We start from the raw sequence: 16,364 nt of genomic DNA, 5'->3' as shown, positions 1-16,364 counted from the left end.
GCGACACTCAAGAGTGAGTACTTGGAAGTTAGAGTCCAAGCTCATTTGAGCCTAATTTTGATTCTGCTCAGCAAATTACAATCACATGCATATTTTGAGGTATCTCAATAAATGCTTGGTTAATTGTGCAAGAATAACAGGCACAGAGAAGTCTTGTAAACACTATAGTTATTTGCTGTGTACATATTAGTGTAACTGGAGTGCTGTGGACTTATGAATGCTGTTTGCAAGTATATAATGTGATCGCTCTTCATACTGCCTTTTGTTGGTTTAAAATTATTCTTTTCAAATTATTTTACTGACCACACACTTAGAAAATGCACAAAATTATCTGCACAGATAAGAGAGATGACCAGGAAAACATTTGTATCATGACAGGAAAGAAAATTGCCAAATAGTTGAATTCATTTAGCAAATGACATTCTTATTTTTCAGTAGCATTTAAAATAAAACTTCTAATATACTATGAAATTGTCATTGAAGCATTTTGAATTCACCAAATTCACCTTTCTGTCATGATGACAATTATGATATCCTTTCAATAATTTTTCACATTTTATACTAAAGTTATATCAGGTGTGATGAGGATTGTGTGTCCAGTGTAAATAATATAAAAATACAGTGGTGCAGCCTTTGGAAGCTCATTATCTAGCTCAGCATATGATAAGTGCCTCTCAGCATTCCCCAATGGCTGATCAATAGCATTAATCCATAACTGCTAATACAGAAAAATGTAATTTAGAAAATGATAATTTCCTGTCTCTTACAACCCAAGAAATAAATGGATTGTGCACAGGAAAGTGAAAGAAGGGGAGGCAATGTGGGGATCAGAAGGATGGTGGAATGAGACAGACATTATTACCCACTATACATGTATGATTACACTACTAGTATGACTCTGCACCATGTTCAGCCAGAGGAAGGAGAAGTTGTGCTCAATTTGTGTATAATGTGCCAAAATGCATTCTGCTGCCATGTATAACTAATTAGAACAAACTAAAAAATTTTAAAAAATATATTATGAGCCAAAAAATAAAAGAAATGTTTTGCATTTTTACTTGCAATCCGTGCACTTCTTTATTTTAAGCACTATCAAGAGAGGTAACAAAAGGAAAAAAAAAATGTCAGCTGTCCCCAGTTACAGAGGGAAGCACTTGGAACAGTCTCTCTACATACTTCTGGCATTAAGCATATGCTAATATTTCATTATACTTATTTTTGTACCCTCAAAGTATCTAATCTTGTTTTTCTTTATGCCCCACCTTTTGGATTTTCTAAGAGAATATTCAATAAGCAATTTTCACCCATTAAAGGAGAATGTAGTTCTGAACACTCTAAAATTATGGAGGTCAAACTGCAAAAATTAAAGCCAATTTCTTATTTCACAAAATCTGGGTTCATAAAGTATTCATATTTTTAAGATCTGCAGGAATACTCTGAGGACCTATCAGAGTTAGGTAATGATTCATGTATTTACTGTATCACATCCATAGTCTGAAGTTTTCTAGGAGATTCATCCATGAGAAAATTAAGTTAAACGTAGAGAAGTTTTCAAGTTGTAGTTAAACCACATAAGCAAAAAAGGACATCAATTAAGTAGAAGTAATTCAAACTACTTACTAGAGAAATTACTAAATTCTGTTGCAAAAACAAAGACAGTAAATGGTTTAGTATAAAAAAAGTGAAACAAAGAAAATGCCTCAAGTGGTTCTACTCCAGCTTCCAAATCCTAACAGATAGTTGATTTTCCAACTAATATTTTACACAAATTCCTGGGATTGGTCAGCAATCACCCATGAAGTGCCCAGAAGTCAGTACCGAAGGAGAAAAAGTTGCTAGGTTTTTAATATGGAATTATCTCATCACCCATCACATTCTCAATTTGTCATATATATTTACACCTTATATATTGTGTTATTATATTTGTCCTCTAATGGTAATCAATTTATTTTAAAGTACCAATATTTTTCATCTTTTCAAATCCTCAAGGACTGAAATACCTGTTACCATATTTATGTCCTTAGTAATATTTGTTGGGCGAGTACGGCTTTAAAGACATCTCGATTTGTAAGTGAACTTGACATCACACTACCTTGCACTGTGTGTGCCACAGCAGTGCAGAAGGAGCAGAGCCTGCTTGGGAGCTCTTCATCTGTAAATCAGTGGCATAAAGAAAACTAGTCTAAGTGAGTGGTCTGAACTATGCCACCACGTGCTAGGTAGTTAACCACTGCGCAGGAAGTCATGCACTGCTACTGAAAGGTAAAATTATGGATAATACAAGGTCCCAAATCAAGGAATTTGCACCAGAGACTTGGGGTGATGAATGTATATTGATTAGCTGAAATGTTGTATACCATGTTGATTTCTAACACTCAACAAATTTGGAAGAAATATTAGAGATTTTGAAGAAGGTTTCAGAGGAAAGATTCCAGTAGAGTCTCCTTTAAAGCCCAATACCTACTAAGGGGAAAAAAGAAATTAATACATCACAGTAAAAAAAAGTCAGCAGTGAACAAGAGGGTCCCTCAGGCTGAATGTCAGGTGTGTGTCAGGAGGAACAGATTGCAGGTAGACTGACCCCTTGAACTTCACACTCACCACCAAATTAACAACAACCTACCTGAGTCTGACCACCCACCTATTGCCCTGGGAGACACACAGACTTGCAGAGGAGCCCAGGCAGGATGAGAAGGAAGACTTTTTTCTAAGAGCCTGTGTTGTTAACCTGGCAATGTGCTGAGGTGGACCCGGTTTGCAGAGGGCTGAGGAGATGAAGATGTAGGTGACTCAGGAGTGAATTGGACTGGACTGCTGTAGAAATGTTGAAACTATGAGCCAAACCTTCCTTTTAGTGTTTACAGCCAGTTTCAGTTTGTGGGATTGTGACATTGATAAGAAAGCAATATTATAGAAGGTGTCACCAAGACTAAGGCAAATTATGTTTTGGACAAAAGACGCTTCAACTTCATGGTGCTGAACATGAAAACAGAACAAGGTAAAGGTAGAAATTTAGGTCAGTGTCAGCTGGGCTGGGACCTAGAGGTTGAAAAGAACTTATGCTGCTCAGTTGGAGAGGAAAGAGCCTCAGGGAGGCTGGGACTGGTCTGGCTGAGGTCGTTTGGCCATAAGACAGCCATGCATGTCCTGGGGGAGCAGCAGAGAGAGTGGGGGACTGCAGGCAAGTCCAAGTGCAGTCAGGTCACCTCAGTTTTCACAACACTGGACCTGTGAGCCTGAGTGGGAAAGTGAATTCTTGAGATGCTTTCCAAATGAGCCCAATTTTTTCTTGTTCATGGAGATATATTCTCCACCATTATGAACAGTTTCCTATATATTAAAAAAAGTAGAAAGTAATTATTATTTGCATTATTAAGTGTGAATACAATAGCAAAATAATGTGGAAATTATATTTTTGGAATAAATTAAAGGTAAATAAATCTGAGAATATTAAAGAATGCACTATCAGACAGGTGGCCATGCAGGATAAGAGGGAAATGTCGGGGTTTTTAGCCCCCCATTCCCTCCTGACCTGTGGGAGAGATTGGGGGTGCACACCCCGATCAGGACAGGCCAAGAAAGGTAAAGGTTGACTGGCCGCCCACAACCAGCCCTCCCTCTCTGGAGGACAATCAGACATACCAGGGAGAACTGTCAAAGCAGGATCTCCTTTAATGTGAAAACATACACAGCTAATATAATGTACAGGAGCCAATCAGGATAAAGGTCAACAGGTGGGGAGAATTTACATCTACACCCATCCTACAGGCAGTAATATCCATGAGGGCAGAGGGGTTCTGAGCCTATCCTAGAGGTGGTTCCATTCTTCATCCTAACCCAGGGCAATGCCTTCTGGCTAATAGCTAGGTACTCTCTTAGCCACATGTGGCCCCAGGCCTGGGAAGTGGGTGCAGCCAGCAAGTTAAGTTTCCTCTTTTCTGATGCAACATGCCCCAGATTACATTATGCCCTACAGGGAAACCCCTAGAAATTCTTTACACAGGAATCTCAGAAGGTCAGGGGAGGCCTTATGGGGAGCTGTGGACAAGCCCTGCAGGTCAGGTCCAGACCCTGGGCTGCAGACCTCCATACCTGCACTGGGAGGTGCACTCTGCTCAAAATGAGTAAATATATCAGAAAACCAAGAGTGATCTTCCTCTACAGGGAAAGCAATTGCCAAATACATGAAAAATACTATGAAAAAGAATATACAAAGTAATTGCATTTTTTTCAAATCATCAATGGATGTTTTTTAACACATGCTAGACAAGTACTCTATGACTGAGCAACAATACCAGCCCCAAGTAATTGTATTCATCATGTTGTTTTTTTTTTCCTTCCTCTCTCTTATCTCTTTATCTTCTCAGACAACCAGAATTTCCAGCAAATGGCCAATGCAACCATGGTAACTGAATTTCTCCTCCTGGGCTCTCCTGAGGGCTGGGATCTGAGTTTCCTCTATTTCACAGTATTCCCAATGACATACCTGGGTACCTTGTTAGGGAACCTTCTCATTGTCACTGTCACCACTGGTGACCTGAACCTGCACACACCCATGTACTTCTTTCTCAGGAATCTGTCCATCTTGGACATGGGCTTCATTTCCATCACTGTCCCCAATGCCTGTGTCAACTCTCTCACTGGCAATAGGGCCATTTCAGTGGCTGGCTGTGCAACACAGATCTTCTTGGTCATTTTTTGTGCATATGTGGAGATGCTATTTCTCACCATCATGGCCTGGGGCCGCTACGTGGCCATCTGCCAGCCCCTCCAGTACCCGCTCATCATGAACCCCAAGTTTTGTGTTCGCCTGGTCCTGGCTTCCCTGCTCAGTGGTCTGCTGTATGCAGGTGTGCACACTGGGAACACATTCCGGCTATCCTTCTGCGAGTCAAACGTGGTCCATCAATTCTTCTGTGATGTCCCCTCTCTGCTGAGGCTGTCCTGCTCAGACATCACCAGTAACCTGGTCCTCCTTCTTGTCTCTGCTGTGCTGATTTGTGGTGGTTGCTTTACATTTATTGCCATGTCATATATTCGCATATTTTCTGCTGTGCTGAAATTTCCCCCTGGGAAGTCAGCGAAGGCCTTCTCCACCTGCACTCCTCACATCCTCGTGTTTTCTGTGTTCCTCAGTTCTGGCACAGCTGTGTACCTGAGGTCCTCAGCAACCTCTGACACCCTCCAGGACATGGTTCTCTCTGCTTTTTACACCATGGTTCCTCCCTTCCTGAATCCTCTCATCTACAGTCTCAGGAACAAGCAGGTAAAGGAAGCTGTGGGGAGAGTAATACAAAGACAGTTATTCTCAGGGAAGTGATAAAGATGCATTTCAGCATCATCCTAATTTGTCTGAGTAAAGTTCAAGATTAGGGCAAATGCTCTTCATATCTGGGTGATACAAGTTAAATTGCCTACTTTAATGTCACTTTGTGTGAATATGGATCCTTTATAAAATGTGTAATTTAATCAATGTGTCTTTTAATGAGTAAATATAATTTATTTGTTGAAATCATTTGTGGAGGCATACATTAAAGATTCATCAAATACATTGCAGTACCTGTATCAAGTATTGTCACAGAGGAAAACTTACCAATCAAATCTGAAGAAAACTTACACTCACATAATATGCTATTATTCAGAGAAGTGTCAAGCAAAATTCTAAGCACTGTGGTACCTAACTGTATCAATTTAACTACTTTGAATATATGCAATAATTCAATACTAAAGGGGTTATAACCAATCTATTTGGAACATGAGAAGAGTAATTCCTTGTCCATGAATAAACAGAGAGCCCTGTTTACCACACCCTGTGTTCCAACAGTCAAATCCATCCACTAGAAAGAGCACCTAGTGCTTTCCTGGTGGTGGCAGCTGCCAGTCTTTTATTATATCCATGAGTGACTCAGTGTGAGGGACAAAGCATGCAGCATGAATTGCAGGTCAGCTCTATGGTTTACCTCCCACACATCTTACTTCTGTGACATCTATGCTAATGTGCCATTATGCTAATGACCATTATTTCTTGGCCTAAATTTCTGATTGGGTCAACTATAAAATTCCCCCCAGTTTACTGTACTTCTTTCTTAAAGTACATCTGTCTGTACTTGTTCCCTGAAACCTTATGGAAGTGTATTTGCTCTGATGATGATGATGATGATGATGATGATGATTATTCGTTTTAACCAAAGATTGTACTTAAGGTCTCATACCCAGTCCTTTTTTTGGGTTTTACTTACAATGGGGTCTTGCTAAGTGGTTTCAGATCTTGCTCCCTTGTTAATGCTGTCTTGGAACCTCTGATCCTCCTGCCTTAGCCTCCTGAGGCACTATGATTGCAGGCTTGCACCACCACACCTGTCTTGTGGCACTCTTTCATCACCTCCCACAAGTTATTTCTCCCCAAGTATTCTAGTGCCCTCACTGGCATATACTTTGAAATTATCAATAATAAATGACATATGCTGAAGGACAATTTTATTTAGGTTTACTTATATAACACAGTGAGAAAAAAATATTTATATAATATCACATTCAAGATTTTAAATTACAAATTCTGGAAAAAAATTTGTTCACCATTACACTAATATGAATATATGGAGAAATACATAAATGTACTTTTACCTAAGAAAATACAAAATAATAAACATATATGATTAATTGATGAATAGACTTATTAAAGTTTTTAGGCAAGGGAATTCTTGTGGTAGGAGCAGATGAGCACCCCAGCACTGACTGCTGCAGGAAGCCTTGAATTGCTTAACAGGATCCAACCATCCCCACACTGTGTCCCATGGATTTTGGTTCTCACTTCCCCAATGTTCCCTGCTAGAACAGAAAGATCTTCAAAGAACCCCAGATAAATTCTGTACACTCCACCTTTACATGCATTTCATCTACAACTATAGCTTACTGAATCCTAGTGAGTGTTACTGGACATTTTACATAGATGAGAGGGCTACTTAAATTAATTATAAATTTAATGTAAAAAGTTGGAAAGAAATTAAATTATAAACACCAGTTCTTTTTTGTACAGATGGTATTTTTTATTTGTCCTAATTAATCAGTTTCACATGGCAGCAGAAGGCATTTTGAAACATTGAGCATAATTGGAGCACAACTTCTCATCATCTGGCTGTACATGAGGCAGAGTCATGTGTGGTGCAATCACACATGTATATATAATAAAAATGTCCTCATTCCACTGTCTTCCCAGCCCACACTTCCCTACCCTCACTCCCCTCTGTCCAATTTAAAGTTTCTGAATTCTTCTCTAGCCCATCCACCATTACAGATCAGCATCTGTGTATCAGAGAAAACATTGGGCTTTTGGTTTTTAGGAATTGGTGTATTTCCATCAGCATGATATTCTGCAGCTTCGTCCATTCACCTGAAAATGTCATAATTTCATTCTTCTTTAATGCTGAGTAATATTCCCTTTATATATACCATATTTCTTTTATCCATTCATCTGTTGAAGGGCAGTTAGGTTGGTTCCATAGTTCAGCTATTGTGAATTGAGCTGCCAAAAATATTGATGTGGTTGTGTCACAAAGTTTGCTGACATTGTCCTTTGAATATAAACCAAAGAGTGGGATAGCTGGGTCAAGTGGTGGTTTGTAGGAGATTTACATTTGAGATTGGGTCTCTGATAAACTTCATGACTGTGGCACATTTGGTGGTTAGGAAGTTTCTGTGAAAAGGTGCAGAATGCCTGGCTGCTGGAAAACTTCTATGTTATAGACATGGGGATGCCTGACCACTATAGCAATGCTCTTCCCTGAGGGTTTCCATCTTGATCTTAGGCACATAGCTCCTGGGAATAGAAGAATTTCTTGGCTAGATAACTACAATTTTTTATCAAGCATGCTTGTGGGACTGCCCACCTAAGAGTAACTTCAGAAAACAGACTTTCTGGAGAGCTGCACAAAGCTCCTGACATTGCATATTGTAACTATGAAATGTAACTGCAGAATAAGCAATCTTACTGATACTCCAAATAATAATGTGGTTGTGGTACTAACGACCTAATGTAACCTATTGATATAGATAAATGTGGCCACTTGGACAAAGAGTAACTCTTCCACCTTGTTTCTATGTCTCTTTTGAGATTCTTTTCAGTGGTTCCATTCTAAATTTTCTGTGGAATCTCCATACTGTTTTCTAGAGGGTTTGCACCAATTTTCAGTCCCACCTGCAATATATAAGTGCACCTTTTTACCCATCTCCTTGCCAATGCTTATTTGTATTCTTGATAATTGCCATTCTGATTGGAATGAGATAAAATCTTAGAGTAGTTTTAATTTTTTTTCTCTAATTGCTACAGATGTTGAACATTTTTCATATATTTGTTGATCAGTTGTATTTCTTCTTCTTGTACAGTGTATGTTCAGTTATTTAGTCCATTGATTAAATGGATTATTTGTGGGTTTCTCCTCTCATTTTTTGAGTTAAGTTTTTTGAGTTCTTTATATATCCTGGAGATTAGCGCTCTACCTGAGTTGAATGTGGTAAAGATTTTCTCTCATTCTGTAGGATGTCTTTTCATGTTATTGTTTATTTCTTTTCTGAGAAAAGAAATAAAGTTTGACTCCATTCTAAAAGTTGGCCCAAATTTTTATCATGTCAGCTTAGCACTGGACTTCCTTAACAAGACTCATAAAGCTCAAGAAGGAAAATTAAGAATCAACAAGTGGCATGTATTCAAACTAAGAAGCAAACAACTGTTCTATTGAAATGTATACCTCTTGATGAAAGATATTGAATATTTAACACCTGTTTTAAGATGTTTTGTATCATAAGATCTGGTAGCAAATATACAAATAAAAGGAAACATTGGTATAAGGACTTTGTGATATCTCAAATTTTGTGTCAAATAACACAAAACCCTCCAGGTGCATGAGAATGGTATAAAATTTCTGCAGAATTGAGCAAAAATATTTTATTTGTGTATTAGTCATGAACAAAGAAATAGATTTTTATAGTAATACAAATTATGTGAAAGATATCTATTGGAAAGAGAGCTCTTCTGAAATATTAACTCTACCCTTTAAGGAAACAATATTTAAGAGTACTTGCTAGAGCCTTTATTGTGATTATGTTTTTTCAGTGCTTTGAGAATCAAAACTTCAGAAGAAAAAAGACTTAGAACAACATATAGTTAGAAATTTGATGAGAGTTTAGCAACCAACAAGAAAATGTAGTAACTTATTCTATAGTGTGTTTTATGGTAATATTCCTGACTGAGACTATTATGCCAGAATATTCAGAATTTTCTAAGTTTTATAAAGACTTTAGAATATTTACATTAATACCAGAGATATATTGCATTGTAAAAAAAAAAAAGCAGTTGTTTATATTAGTAGAGTTAAAAACCAATTTGGATCAGAGTTTTAAAGGGATTGTTTAAAAAACTAGGGCCAAGGAAGTTGTAATTGTAATAGATACCAGCATGTAAAGACATGCTAAGCAATTCACACAGAGACAGCAGGAAAGTGGCTGAGATCATCTAAGGATATTTTTTCTTTCTTTTTGCAGTACTGGGGATTGAACTGAGGCTCATTCAACGACTGAGGCATATGTTGGAGACAGGGCCTCACTGAGTTGCTTAGTGCCTTGCTGTTGCTGAGACTGCCTTTTTTTAAATTGGTTGTTCAAAACATTACAAAGCTCTTGACATATCATATTTCATACATTAGATTCAAGTTGTTATGAACTCCCAGTTTTACCCCAAATACAGATTGCAGAATCACATCGGTTACACATCCACATTTTTACATAATGCCCTATTAGTAACTGTTGTATTCTGCTACCTTTCCTATCCTCTACTATCCCCCCTCCCCTCCCCTCTTATCTTCTCTCTTGAACTTGCAATTCTCCTGCCTCAGCAGCTGTTGGGATGATATGCATGCACCACAGTTCCTGGTGGTATTTTGTTTTTGTTCAGGTACTTTTGTCACAGCAATGCAAAGCTCACTGAAACAGTTTCTAAACATAATCATAGAGAGTGTAGAGTGTTTACCAGAGAAGTCAAGTACGGCAAAACATAAGATAACCAAACAAATCAGACAAATTATACTAGAGAATAAAAAATATGTCCACAAATAGATATGTTGATTAAAATATTTCTGGCATATGCAAATAATCGTTTGTCCTTAATCTTCCAGAAATGAACAAATGATGCATACTACAAGGTCGACTAATTTCAATGATGTTATGCTCACTTCAGCCAGAATACACATCATATACTGAGTGACTTTATTTATATGAAATTTCACAAATATGTAAATTCAAAGATACAGAATACATTTAGGGTTTTCCAGTGATTGCAATTAGGGATAATATAGAAAATGTGTGTAATATGTTAGGTGGTCAATTTGAAGTAAAAAGTATTATGGAAAAAGATGTAGCTGGAAATCATACAATTATGCAGTGTGATAACTCACACTGACTTGAGAACCATAAACTGTTACAAAGGTTAATTTTATATCATGTGGATTTCATCTTAATGATATGATTTTTTTTTTGCTGCTGAACTAGAGGTAGTTTTAGATGTTTTCCTCTTACAGGTTGGTACAGCTGTCCACCACACTTAATGTTAACTAATCCATACAAAGACCTACCACTGACACTGAGGTGAAGGAGGGCAGAGATGAAAACACACAGTGAGCACCATCAGTCTCTCCTCAGTGTCATTAGTTTCTCAATAACGACTAAAGTCAATGCCCAGCAGAGGAATTCCCGTGTGTCATCCACTGTCCATGCTGGCACATGGCCAGGTCCTCTCTCCTGGGCTCTGCAGGTTCCACTGCCTGGTGGTGTGCTCAGGCCTCCTGCTGTCTCTGCAGGCTGAGCTCTGGGTTCCCAGGAGCCCTGCTCCCACTGGCTAGGCACCATGCTCACAAAAAGCAGTGGTGACCAAGCTCCCAACATCCTACATGGCAGTGGGCTGACTGGACAGATCCACCCTGGCTGCAGACACAGTGGATGGGAGAAGCCAAGGAGAGATGTGGTTCTGAACCATCATGGAGAATAGGAGACATTCAGTAGTGAGGACTTGGCATTTAGAGTCCAAATGCATCTAAGATTCATAATTATTCTGCTGTGAAAATTGCAATTTCATCCAAAGAGTCAGCTAGCCCAGGAAGGGTTTGGTGAATTCTGAGAAGAACACAGGAAGCACAGAGGTCCTTATAACTGCATTATGGTGTTTGCTGTGATTGCCATGGCTTCAATAGGAACACCGGGACCTTGGGGACATCTGCATGGTGTATGGAAGTAAAGTGTGTAATAGTTCTTTGTGTTGCTTCTTGTTGGTTTAAAATTCTTTTCTTCGGATTACTTTAACTTTTAGTACACTTAGATAACACCCAAAGTAGTTTGCATAGAAATTCCATAGAAGACTAATAAAAATATTCACATTAAGACAACAAGAATAAAATGCAAAACATGGTATAGGATAAAGAGGTAGAGAGGAATGATTTTATATAGCTGATACACATGCACATAAGTCAATAACTGTGGGAAATATATTTAATGTAGTAGGCAAGATTCATTGAAATATTTTGACCATTAATCTCACTCCTTTCTTTTGTTCACAAATACATGTTTTCAATTATTTCTTTGTTTGTTTGGTGTCAGGGATTGAACCCAGGGCTGCCTAATCATTGAGCAACATCCCAGCCCTTTTGAACATTTATTCTGAGACAGGGTCTTGACAAGTTGCTGAGGCTAGCTTTGAACTTGAAATCTTCCTGTCTCAGCTCCCTGTGCTGCTGGGATTATAGGCATGCACCACCATACCCAAGCTTTCAATTATAGTCTTAATTTTTTATACTAAATATATGTTACGTATGACTATGAGGGTGTGTGTGTCCAGTGGTATAAATATAAAAATAAAGTTGCGTAACATTTGGAAGCATATTTTTTATTTTCAGAATATATGTACCTCAGCATTTTTAATGACTTATCAGAGACACTAATCAATAATTCCTAATATGGAAAATATAATTTATAAAATAATTTATTCTTGTGTCTTCCAAACCAAATAATATTTGCAGTTTTGAAGTGCTCTTTTTATTTTGTAATTCATTATTTGAAACACTATCAAGAGAAATTAAAAAGAGAAAACTCTCAGCTTTTACCACTTACAGAGAAAGCACCTGGGCAGTCCCTCTTCATGTTCCTGGAGTTAAAAAATGCTAGTTCTCCTCACAAACATTGTGCTGACTCTCACTTTTACCAACCCTTTCTGTTATTTATACCTGCATCTTATTGTCTTTATGAGAGAATTCTCTATAGGCATTTTTGCTCCTTAAATGAGAATGTAGAATTGAATCACACCAAAATATTAAGGCCAATCTATGCAATCTAAGCCATAATTTTATTTTAAAAATCCAGGTTCAAAAAGTCATCCTATCTTTAGAATCTACTGAAATTATCTGAGGCTCTCTGTAAAAATTAGGCGGTGCTTTGTGCATTTATTTTATTGTATTTTTACATGACTTTGGATTGGTGCTCCATAAATGGAAGTTTTTGAAGATTGATATATAAAAAAAAAGAAAGACAAATTCAGAAGAATTTATCAAACCATAGCTAAATCACACAAAGGAGGACATCGAGTAAGTTAAGCCTCAAACTGGTTTGTGGAGAATTTGATGAGTTCTATTGGAGAAGGAAAGGCAGTATTTGGCTTAGTGTAGAAAACAATAATAAAGAAAGAAAATGTCTCTGTAGTTTTATGCACTTCTAGATTTGAACCCATGTTGACATCCCATCTGTATGTGACAGGATGTCCTGGGGTGATCAACAGGAGCTCCTATAGCTCCTGGAATCCAGTTTAAAATGTAAAAAGTCTGGCAGATTTCCTTATTAGTTAGTCTCATCATATATCACATACAGAATTTTTCATATTAATTTGAATTTTTATATATGTACCATATTATGTTTTTTCCTTCACAGTACTCAAATCATGTTTTTTAAAAGACAATCTTTTACTAAAACTCAGTATCTGCAGCAGATTTTGCCATATTATAAACCATTAGTAAATATTTGTCAAGATTGCCTGCTTTGAAAAAAATCTTCTTTCTGCACAGAAGTGGGGCTATGTTATTTCAAATGAACACATACTGTATTTCTTACAGAAGTGAAGAAAGGACATCACTGATTTAGAAGTACTCACTTGTAAATTAGTGGAATCAAGAAACTTAGTTCATATTAGCAGTTAGTCAATTGTGCTACATTGCATTTTTATTAACTACTATGCATGAAGTCACTTACTTGCTACTAAGACAATAAAAAGATGAATGATACAAGGTCCAAAATCAAGGAATTTATACCAGTGATTTGAGTGATTAGTACGCATCGATTTACTAAAAGGTAAAATAACATGTCGACTTCTAACACTAACAGAAAAATATAAGAAAAATTAAAGACTAAGACAGGGTTTCAGAGAAAAGTTACATTTTAGTCTCTTTAAAGAGCAGTATATACTAATGGGGACAATTAAATCAGTTATGGCTTGGTAGAAAAGGGGCTCTGTCAACAAGTTCCAGGGTATGGTGTGAACAAGAAAGTCACTGAAGTGTGAGTTCAGGTTTGTGTCAGGGAATAATGGGGGATGGGGCTAGCAAAAGATTGCAAGTAGATTAAGTAGGACACCTTAACTTCACCCACACTGTGAAATTAACAATAATGTTCACATGTCTGGCCACCCACCAATGACCTTGGGGGACACATACATTTTCAGAGGAGCCCAGGCAGGCTCAGCAGGAAGGTCTCTTTTCTAAGGGTGAGTGTGGTTACCCTGGCAAGGTGCTGAGATGGACTCAGGTTGCAGAGGGCTGAGGAGATAATGATTTTGGTGACAAAGGATTGAACCAGTCTGAGATGCTGCAGGAGTGCTATAACTATGAGCAAAACATTCCTTGTACGGTATGCAGTCAGTAACTTTCTGTACACTTATGATAACTTTAAGAAGATTGGTATATAAGGGGAGGTATCAAAAAGAAAAGGAACAATGATTGTCTAAACAAAGGAATCTTCAACTTCATGGTGCTGAGCACTGAGTAAAAACATATTAAGGTAAAAAGTAGAAGTTTAGTGGAATGTCAGCCTCTAAAGTCCTTACACTGATCTACTGGAGAGAAAAATAGCCCCTGGGGGAGCTGAAACAGGTCTGGCTAAGCATGTGTGAGTTTTCATGTTCATGATGATAAAGTCTCTGACACCATTCTTACAAAAATATTTATAAATTATAATTTGAATTATTTAGTGTGGATACAAAGGCCAAAAAAGTGGTGAAAATGCATTTATGGAAGACAATGAGGTAATAAAATTACAGAGAATTAAAGAATGCATTGTCACACAGGTGATCAAACAGGAGAGAAGGTGACCAATACTTGCTAGTGCTCTGCTTAAGAGTCTCAGGAGGTCAGAGGAGCCTTGATGGGGAAACTGAAGACAAGCCCTGAAGGCCACACGTAGACCATGGGCTGCAGGCCTCCACACCTGCACTGGGAGATGCACTATGCTTAAAAATGATTAAAAATATCAGAAAAAGAAGAGTGACCTTCCCTCTGCAGGGAAAGCTAATGAGAAATACAAGAAAACACTCTGGACATATGTAAAATATTATATGTAAAATAATTGTATTAATTATTTTTTCCTTCCTCTCTCATCTATTTATCTTACCAGGCAACCAGAATTTCCAGCAAATGGCCAATGCCACCATGGTAACTGAATTTCTCCTCCTGGGCTCTCCTGAGGGCTGGGATCTGAGTTTCCTCTATTTCACAGTATTCCCAATGACCTACCTGGGTACCTTGTTAGGGAACCTTCTCATCATCATGGTCACCACTGCTGAACAGAATCTGCATATGCCCATGTACTTTTTCCTCAGGAACCTGTCCATATTGGACATGGGTTTCATTTCCATCACTGTCCCCAATGCCTTTGTCAACTCTCTCACTATCAACTGGGTCATTTCAGTGACTGCTTGTGCAACACAGATCTTCTTGGTCCTTTTTTTGCATAGGTAGAGATTTTGATTCTCTCCATCATGGCCTGGGACTGCTATGTGGCCATCTGCCAGCCCCTCCAGTGAACCCTCAGTTTTGTGTCCGAATGACCTTGGCTTCCCTGCTCAGTGGTGTGCTGTATTCAGGTGTGCACACTGGGAACACATTCTGGCTGTCCTTCTGCCAGTCAAATGTGGTCCATAAGTTCTTCTGTGACATCCGCTCTCTGCTGAGGTTCTCCTGCTCTGACACCACCAGCAACAAGTTTCTTATTCTTGTCTCTGCTGTGGTCATTTGTGGTGGTTGCTTTCTTTTTATTGCCATGTCATACATTCACATATTTTCTGCTGTGTTGAAATTTCCCACCAGAGCCCCAGGGAAAGTCTTCTCCACCTGCACCCATCACATTCTCGTGGTGTCCATTTTCCTCAGTTCTGGCTCAGGTGTGTTCCAGAGGTCCTCAGCAACCTCTGACACCCTCCAAGACATGGTTCTGTGTGCCTTTTACACCATAGTTCCTCCCTTCCTGAATCCTCTCCTCCACAGTCTCAGAAACAAACAGGTAAAGGAAGCTGTGAGGAGAGTAATGCAACGACAGTTGTTGTCAGGGAAATTATAAAGATGCCATTCAGCATCATCCTAATTTCATTGATCATGGTTCTTAATTGGATACAATCCTCTTCATATTCGAACTTTACAAGTTACTCTGTCTGTCTACCTTTCTATTGCATTATTAGAAGCTGAGTTATTTTGTAAAGTATATTTCTGTAACTTACCATATCATTTCAAGGTTTCCTTCATAGATTGTGTAATTTCATCAATGCATCGTTTAATGATTATATATAATTCAATATATTTGCTGAAATCATTTGTGGTTATATATTTTAAAGAATCATCCCATATGTCAATTACCTATATTAAATACTGTCACCAAGGAAAACCTATCAAATCTGGAGATTGCTTATTCTTATATAATTTGCTTTTATTCAGAATAGTGTAGAACCTACTTGTAAACACTGTGATACATAATTTGTCAATTTACTTATTTTAAAATATATAAAAAATCAAATCTTAAAGAAGTTATAGCCAAAATGTAAAGAATTTCACAGTAACATTTTCTCCATCTGAACCAGGCAAAAAAAAGAGACTCCTTTCTGTGAAGTAAAGAGTGGCAATGGTTAATGCACCCTGTGTCCCAACATTGACAACTTTCCACAGGGAACAGCAACCTGTGCTTCTTTGGCCATGACAGGGGCCAGTCTTTGATTATGTCTATGAATTGAGGTCAGCTTTCTGATGGTTTGTCTTCCACACATCTTACTCCTGTAGTGTTGTGCTAATGACTTA

The 16,364-nt window shown here is 38.0% G+C and overlaps 1 protein-coding gene and 1 pseudogene across 1 annotated transcript; both read left to right on the top strand.

The window, feature by feature from the left end:
- The first annotated feature begins 4,387 nt into the window (after positions 1 to 4,387).
- LOC114081449 (olfactory receptor 14C36-like) lies at positions 4,388 to 5,320 on the top strand. Its single transcript, XM_027922941.2, has one exon. It carries the CDS (start codon positions 4,388 to 4,390, stop codon positions 5,318 to 5,320), a length of 933 nt encoding a protein of 310 aa, XP_027778742.2.
- A 9,394-nt stretch (positions 5,321 to 14,714) lies between these two features.
- LOC114081443 (olfactory receptor 14C36-like) lies at positions 14,715 to 15,636 on the top strand (annotated as a pseudogene).
- The last annotated feature ends 728 nt before the right edge of the window (positions 15,637 to 16,364 follow it).

The sequence above is a fragment of the Marmota flaviventris genome (genome assembly GCF_047511675.1).
Source record: "Marmota flaviventris isolate mMarFla1 chromosome 5 unlocalized genomic scaffold, mMarFla1.hap1 SUPER_5_unloc_1, whole genome shotgun sequence".
In the NCBI taxonomy this organism is placed as follows: domain Eukaryota; kingdom Metazoa; phylum Chordata; class Mammalia; order Rodentia; family Sciuridae; genus Marmota; species Marmota flaviventris.
The sequence above is the reverse complement of the archived record's forward strand: the minus strand, read 5'-3'. Positions and strand labels throughout refer to the sequence as shown.

Coding starts and splice junctions, on each gene's coding strand:
- LOC114081449 (XM_027922941.2), top strand. CDS start 4,388: ATGGCCAATGCAACCATGGTAACTGAATTTCTCCTCCTGGGCTCTCCT.